The 8,476-nt window shown below is 38.9% G+C and overlaps 1 protein-coding gene and 1 long non-coding RNA gene across 2 annotated transcripts; both read right to left on the bottom strand.

The window, feature by feature from the left end:
- Positions 1-242: 242 nt before the first annotated feature.
- LOC125493752 (uncharacterized) lies at positions 243-1,721 on the bottom strand. The gene is made up of 2 exons (XM_048637263.2): positions 1,004-1,721; positions 243-835 (listed from the first exon to the last, which is right to left on the bottom strand). The coding sequence occupies exons 1-2, from the start codon at positions 1,719-1,721 to the stop codon at positions 243-245; spliced, it is 1,311 nt and encodes a 436-aa protein (XP_048493220.2).
- A 1,522-nt stretch (positions 1,722-3,243) lies between these two features.
- Positions 3,244-5,196, bottom strand: LOC125493654 (uncharacterized). The gene is made up of 3 exons (XR_007270139.2): positions 4,970-5,196; positions 4,811-4,879; positions 3,244-3,480 (listed from the first exon to the last, which is right to left on the bottom strand). It is a non-coding gene; the product is annotated as an uncharacterized LOC125493654 (long non-coding RNA).
- Between the last annotated feature and the right edge of the window lie 3,280 nt (positions 5,197-8,476).

Here is an 8,476-nt window from a genome sequence, read left to right as displayed (position 1 = left end):
CAACACTGGTGCTCCCCATGGAGACACACTAGGTCTGATATATCCCTTCTGCAACACCTCATCTAATTGCTTCTTTAATTCTACCATCTCAGCTGGGGCCATCCTATACGGAGCTCTTGAGATCGGGGTAGCTCCCGGAATCAAATCTATATGAAAATCCACAACTCGATGTGGAGGCAACCCTGGTAAATCCTCCGGAAATACATCGGGAAATTCTTGAATTACCGGTATATTCATCAATTTTATTCAGTTTCTCCTCGTTCCGTTACCTGACAAATATGTGCTTCCATAGCACCATCCCAGCCCTGATGGTTAATGGTCCGCTCTAAGAAGGGTCGAAGTTTCACCACTCGAGTATAACATTCTATTATAGCTCGATTTTTACTCAACCAATCCATACCCAGAATCACATCATATACACCTAAATCAAACATTATCAAATCTGCCTTCAAATCCACCTCCGCAATTCTAATACCACATTCTCTCAACATATACTTACATCGGAAGGTAGTTTTATCAGGCAAAGTTACATTCAAATCACATGAAGTCACTTTGGGTTTTTTCTCTATGCGGAATGCAAATAGATTTGAAATAAAAGAGTGGGATGCTCCGGAATCAAATAACACAAATGCAGGTAAATTACACACATCAAAGGTCCCGGTAATTACATTACCTTTCTGCTCTATAATCTCTGGCTCCTCAGATGGCTCAGACTTAAGGGCAAATGCTCTCCCAGGCGCTTTCGATACTCCTTTTTGGTTACGACCCGAGCTCGATTCACCAGCCGCTTTCAGCAGCAACACCTCACCAGGTCGCTGATTACCTTTAGCATTTCCTGATTGATTTAAAACGGACACTCCTTGATTCTATGCCCCATCTTCATGCATTTGAAACAAATTCTTTACCCCTCACAGTTTTTCCCATAGTGATCTTTTCCACAACGCCGACACTTCCACTCCTTCTTTCCCCTCCCCCTACTTTAGCAGGGACTAAGGCCATGGACGTTCCGGCTGGATCCGTCTTAATTTTCTTGCTACTCCCTGCTCCAGTTTTTCGTTCCCCTTCTTCTTTCTTTTCGAGTTTTCATCCTTTTGCTCAATCCGTTCATGTTCTAAGGCTCGATCATACAAATCCTCAAAGCTGTTATAGACCCCTATTCTTTTCTGGTACTTCAAATTTAACCCCTCAAAAAATCGCATGGATTTTACCCTTTCGTTGCTAGTAAAGTCTGGAGCGAACCGCGCGAGTTCCATAAATTTGGCAGCATATTCTACTACCGTCATCTGCCCTTGCCTCAAAAACAAGAATTCATTCTCTTTTTTCCTTCTCAGTGCTGGAGGAAAGAACTTATTCCTCAACTTTTCCACGAACATTTCCCAGGTGTAAATGGCTTGGGTGGAGGTTTTCTTAACTGTACCCCACCACATATCCGCAGGGCCTTCCAGGTAAAAGGATGCCAGCTTTACCCTCAAGTTCTCTGGACAGTTTACCACATCCAGCAGCTTTTCCATATATGCAATCCAGTCTTCAAATTTTACCGGATCCGCTTCGCCGTCATAGCCCCGTGGCTTATGAGCAGCAAGCCTCTTATAGAACTTCCCTTCCTCATTATCCCTATTTTGTTCCTGCTTTTCCAGGATTGCCAGCAATCGGGTATTCATTTCCCTTAGCTGACGTATCTGTTCGGCTTGAGAATTTTTCCAGCTGTTCCTGTGGTTCATTGTTTTCCACATTCTGCTGGATCTCATTGGTCACGTTGATATGTGCCATAACCTATAAAATGATAACTGAATATTCTTAGTAATCCCCAAAATTTCCAAATTATTACATATAAGCTACTAAACACTTATTCCCAAAAAGGATTGCAATTTTCCCCACTTTACATGTATAAGCACATATATTCATATCACAGATCATTCAAATATATTATAACTTGAACATCTTAACTTCACAATACAATACAATAGTTCCATTGCCAGAGTCGATCATCTCATCCTGACAATTCTTTTACACATACAATAAAAACTAAGGCTACTACCACTTCCTTCCACATCATCACTATGCTAATTCCTCCTAAAGAATGTTATATGGATCATATGCGTATCCACTGTCTTCGCTACTGGAGGATGGGGTTTCGGGAATGTAGTCGGGGTCACTCATCCATGAGTTACTTCCTCGAAATACTACTCCTGGCACCCCGAGGGTCCTCCTGAATCATCACTTGATCCTCTCGAATTACGTGACTGGGGAGGAGCCATACTTGTAGCGGAATCTCCAGATCTTTGAGGTTGAGGTGGTACCATACTAGCAGCAGAGTTAGGGGGTGTAGGAACTCTTCCCCCTCTTCTTCTTTGGTATTCTACTGTGGCTATTCTGTTGTACATATCTATCCAGTACTGAGCATCCCGACCCATATCTTGCAAACTCGCTGCTGCTTAGCCCGTTCCATCTCCTCTAACACCTCCTCCGGTGTTCCTTCCCACCTGATCAAATTCTTATCAATATTATCTATAACACTCTCATTCAAATTCAACAAAGATGGTGTTGCCATAACAAAACTAGCAATTTCCAGTAGGTCCAACGGAACAACACCCAGGGATGAAAATGTGGTAAGGTCTTGATGAGGGTGTATGCTTGAATAGCAGGTCGAGTGAAAGGGTTATGGTTTCCACTCCCATATAACTGGTTATACTCTTCTATGACATTGAGTTTTTCTCTAGCAAATACCAACGGATCCTCTCCTTCATTCCTCTTAACATCTGGTTCCTCCTGGTACCTTCGATTTCCATCACTACCAATCACCCAATATGCGTTGTTTCTCCATATTACTCTTGACCCATTACCATTACCACTTCCACTTGTAGACATCTAGTTGCACATACATAACACATAACTTAGATAATACACATAAGTATCACACACATAATCTACACACATTATTTGCCCTACTGAGCATGTTACTCTTACCATCATAGCATTTCTTAGCTTCCTTGAACATGATCAATCAATCATTTAAAACATTTATGTTTAAAACAATTGAATACCTATATGAAGATAAGTATCAAAATCACATTTTCATTTTTCTTTAAAATTAAGAAAACCTTGGCTCGGATACCACTTGTAACAGCCCCCGTCCTAGCTTATGTTAAATATTATTAAAAACTATACTTCTAGCAATAGCGGAAGCAAAATCATAATCAAACGTTACGGAGGCTGTCACCTGCTGGAGTCAACCCATTAATATGGTTGAATTGACTCTACGAGCTAATCTTAAAATAAACATTCATCACATATGAAATTAAGTTAGTTATTACAGACCCAAAAGAAAGTTATAAAATAAAGTTAAACAGTGTTCATGAGCAGAAGTAAGTTGCAAAATATGATCATGTTCAAGCTTGCATCCACTATGACAGTTGAGACATGACTTCACTACAGCTCATCCCTCGGACTACCTTAGCTTGCTTTTCCCTGCACAAGAGTCTGCCCCCACCAGGACAGGTTCATAGAACAAATAAAAATCAGTTTACACTGGTATGCAAATCAATCCAGAAATAGATTTATGGTGGCTGAAAACAAGGAGTGATCACACTCCAAGGTAATTTACAAATCAATATGTCAAGAGAATAAACCTTCCTCGTAAGAATACACATTCGAAATGTTCACAAGTTTATAGCAAACGTCCACATACCAACACAATTTTGAAAACGTTTAGCTTGAGGGCGTAGGAAGAAGATATCACAATGAGGTGTATTAGAATACAACCTCCACACAATTCGGAGTTTAAACTCCTACTATTTTCTCGCTTGCAAGCTTTTATAGGACATGTCCTTTCACATGATACACACATTCCTCTTCACTACGCAAAAACGAATTCTCATTCTTTAATAACGAATACACTTACTAAAACGGTTTGTAAGAAGTTATACTAAAAGTTAAGCTTATAAAAATGATTTAAGGTTTGGTTAAGGATGGATTAATGGACTTAGGACAGTAGCTACTGATTTTAGGAATGCCAAAAATAGTTTTAAAGAATCCACACAATCGATCTAACTAATCATAAGAATAATCTAGGTTTTGATGTGCGAAAAAGGGTGATTTCGGACCTCATACAAAGAATACTTTGAATAGAATTTGATCATCGATTTTGATTGAGTAATATAAGTGAAACATTTATGTTTAAGCTACTGTAAATACATCTATATATCATTGAAAATGTTTTCCTTAAAAAGATTATAGGCAACCCGATATAGTTCATTTTTAAAACGTAGTTTGTAAATAGTTTTCGGAACCTCTAATGGAATCTGAAATGATGTAGAAGATTCTTATCCAAGTATATCATGAACTCCATGTTTCTTTATCAAGAATAACTAATAATAAGTTCAATGAAATCCTTTTCCAACATTGATCACATTTCCAAGTAAAAATCACATAGTAAAACATGCCTTTAACCACACTTTTTAGTATAAAACTTAACCTTCATCCTAAATGATGTTCTTAGCTATTAACACACACTTATATGATCACCTAATATCATCCAACCTACTGCCTACTTACCGAAAATCCATCCATAATACCAAAAATCGCCATTCTTAACCAAAACAAGTAAAATCCACATACTATTCTTCCTAAGGTAAGAAAAGGAGTCCTTTTTCATTTGTTGTACCAACATGCAAGGGTTTAAACTTGTATAACATCAAAATATAAAATCCAATAGCCATTCACAACAAAAATTCAGCCTTAATTTCGTTCTAAAACAAATCTAACAACTTCCATCATTTTTAATCTCCAAAAAGGCATTGAATCTGCATACCTTAATTTGTAAATGGTGTAACTCGACTTCTACTGCTCCTCAAGACTGGATTCTTGATTCTTTTTGATCCTAAGACATAAAAGAACATTCACACCAAATTTCATAAGAAAATACCTCAAGGAAGTACCTTAATTCAACCTAAACATTCACTATACTTACTGTTTCCTTGATTGAAGAAGATGGCCTTGCTTCTTGAACTTCCCGACTCTTAAAGCTCGAACTTTTACCTTCCCAGTATGCACCTATGTGTTTAGAATATGAATCAAGCTTTGCATGCAAGTTTTTTATAGAGAAAAATTGAAGAAAACGAAGGAAGAACCAAGCTCTACAATCTCGCAGGAGCTGGCGAGTGAGAGAGGTAAGAATGGTGTGTTCTGGGCAGCAAGCTTTTGTTGGGTAATGTACTCAAATTTTTATGAGGTGTTGGTATGCATGTGAACCAAGTCTGGGTATGTTTTATATCTCGTGATCTCTTCTTTAATAAGCCAAATGAGGTCTTTGTTCCTACTTGGTCTTCTGCAGGAATTTCTGATCTTCTTTTGTACTATCCTAAGCCTAATTTTTTTATATTGATTTGCTTACTAGTGATCTAACCTTCCCCAAGATGACTATTTTACTCAAAACATCCATAACATATACTCCTTAATTTATATCAACCCATCTATATTAAAGAACTCCAAAGTCCATTCTTTTAAACACAACCCTCAATTTGCCTAATAGTTGAAACATGATTATTCCTATTTCCACTAGTTTTCAATTTCCATAACTTAACTTATTAAAATAATATATCGATACTAAATGTTCCCATGTAACGAGATAATATTATTATTTTTATATATAATTCCTTCTAAGTACTAATTACACACAAACACACATTATTTTTACACACAACTCATCATACGTATTTCCTACGTACGATCACGTTAAAATTCCACAATTTAAGTTACTTAATCTATAATAATCCTTTATTATTTACCGGCTGTTACACGTTTCCCCCTTAAGAAGTTTCGTCCCGAAACTTAAACCGTACCTTAGAAAAGTTGCGGATAGCGGTGCTTCATATCAGTCTCTTTTTCCCAAGTAGCCTCCTCCGAATTTTGACTGGACCACAATACCTTAACTAATGGTATGACTTGATTCCGTAGAACCTTTTCGCGTCGGTCCAATATTCTGATAGGTCTTCTTCATAACTAAGAGTTTCATCAAGTTGCAATGGTTCATGAGATAACACATGGGAAGGATCGTGCATATATTTCCGAAGCTGTGATACATGGAACACATTATGGATGCGAGACAGTTCAGTAGGTAACGCAATTTCGTAAGCTACCTCGCCAACTCTTTTCAAGATTTCATAAGGTCCAATGAACTTCGGACTAAGTTTGCCTCGAATACCGAATCTCTTTACTCCTTTGGTAGGGGAAACTTTAAGGAAAACTTTATCTCCGACTTCAAATTCCAGTTTCCTCCTTCTTATGTCTGCATATTTCTTCTGACGATCCTGAGCGATTTTCATCTTTTCCCGGATTATTCGAATTTGATCCATAGTCTCTTGAACCAATTCTGGTCCTACCGGTACTCTATTCCTCAAATCTTCCCAACAAATCGGCGTTCGGCACTTTCGACCATACAGGGCTTCATATGGAGCCATTCCTATTGTGGCTTGATGACTGTTGTTGTAAGAGAATTCTATTAAAGCTAAATAATCTTCCCAAGACCCTTGGAATTCCAAAATACAAGCTCGCAACATATCTTCCAATACCTGAATTGTACGTTCAGTTTGACCATCGGTAGCAGGATGAAATGCCGTACTAAATTTCAATGTTGTTCCGAAAGCTTCCTGAAGTTTCTCCCAGAAATGAGCCAGAAATCGGGGGTCTCTATCCGAAACGATGCTTACTGGTACCCCATGAAGACGAACAATATTCCGAATGTAGGCATCAGCCATCTGCGATGATTCCAAGTTCCCTTTATTGCAAGAAATCGCGCCGTTTTGGTGAGACGATCCACTATCACCCATATCGAGTCATTTCCCTTTTTAGACCTTGGTAACCCTGACACGAAATCCATGGAGACAGAATCCCATTTCCACTCTGGAATAGGTAATGGTTGCAATAACCCAGGTGCCTTCTGGCGTTCAAACTTCACTTTTTGACATGTTAAACATCTCGCCACATATCTCGCTACCTCCTTCTTGAGGCCTTTCCACCAGAAGTAATTCTTAAGATCTCGTACCATTTTTGCTCTACCAGGATGTACTGAATACGGACTACTATGAGCTTCCTTCAAAATCCTCTGCCTTAAATCCTGATCCTCGGGAACACACCATCGTCCCTCATTCTAATACTTCCATCCTCATATTGCGCAAATTCCTGAGTTTCGCCATTTTTTATCTTTTCTTGATACCCTGCAAGAATGCATCTTGGCTTTGCTTTTCCGAATCTCTGAGTATAGGTCAGGTTGGACAGTTAAAGCATTAATGGTTCCTTCAATATCCCCTGAACGTACTAGAGCGAGTTCAAATAACTCTATCTCTTTACTCAGTTCATCTGGCAATGCTGATAAAAGCTTAGTTCACTCCTTGGCCTTCTGCTAAGTGCATCAGCTACCTTATTTGCTTTTCCTCGGATGATATTGAATGTCGATGTCGTAATCTTTTAGCAACTCTAACCATCTTCTTTGCCTCATGTTCATATCTTTTGAGTGAAGATATACTTCAGACTTTTATGATCCGTGAACACCTTACATGAAACTCCGTACAAATAATGTCGCCATAACTTCAGAGCAAAGACAACTGCAGCTAATTCCAAATCATGCACTGGATAATTTTTCTCATGAGGTCGCAACTGTCGCGCGCGTAGGCTATCACTTTCCATGCTGCATCAACACACATCCCAAACCTTCCTGAGAAGCATCACTATAAATTTCAAACCCCTCAGTTCCGGAGGGAAGGGTCAGAATAGGAGCACTGGTTACCTCCGCTTTAAATCTAAGAAGGCGGCTTCACATTTTTCATTCCATTGGAAACGGGATTTTTTCCTGATTAAATAAACTTGTGATGGGTAATGCTATTTTGGAGAAATTCTTCACAAATCGCCGATAATAACCTGCTAAACCAGAAAACTCCGAACTTCGGACACATTCTTCGGTGCTGGCCATTCTTCTACTGCCTTAATCTTGTCCGGATCTAGAGATGCCTTCCTTAGACACCACATGTCCGAGAAACTTCACCTCCTCTAACCAGAAATCACATTTACTAAGCTTGGCATACAACTTTTCCCTCTGGAGTGTAGCCAGGACAGTTCTCAGATGACCTTCATGTTCCTCACGATTCCTTGAGTATATCAAGATATCATCTATAAAGATAACCACAAATCGATCCAAGAACGGCTTAAAATAGCGTTGCATTAAATCCATAAAAGCCGCAGGCGCATTAGTCAATCCAAATGGCATAACTAAAAACTCGTAATGCCTGTATCGAGTGCGGAAAGCTGTCTTTGGTATATCCTCCTCTACAATCCTCATCTGATGATAACCAGACCTCAAATCAATCTTGGAGAATACACTCGCTCCCCTCAACTGATCAAATAGATCATCAATTCTTGGTAAAGGATAACTATTCCGCACCGTGATCTTATTGATCTCTCGATAATCTATACATAGTCTCAT

This window comes from Beta vulgaris, chromosome 9 (genome assembly GCF_026745355.1).
Source record: "Beta vulgaris subsp. vulgaris cultivar EL10 chromosome 9, EL10.2, whole genome shotgun sequence".
Classification (NCBI taxonomy): Eukaryota; Viridiplantae; Streptophyta; class Magnoliopsida; order Caryophyllales; family Amaranthaceae; genus Beta; species Beta vulgaris.
The sequence above is the reverse complement of the archived record's forward strand: the minus strand, read 5'-3'. Positions and strand labels throughout refer to the sequence as shown.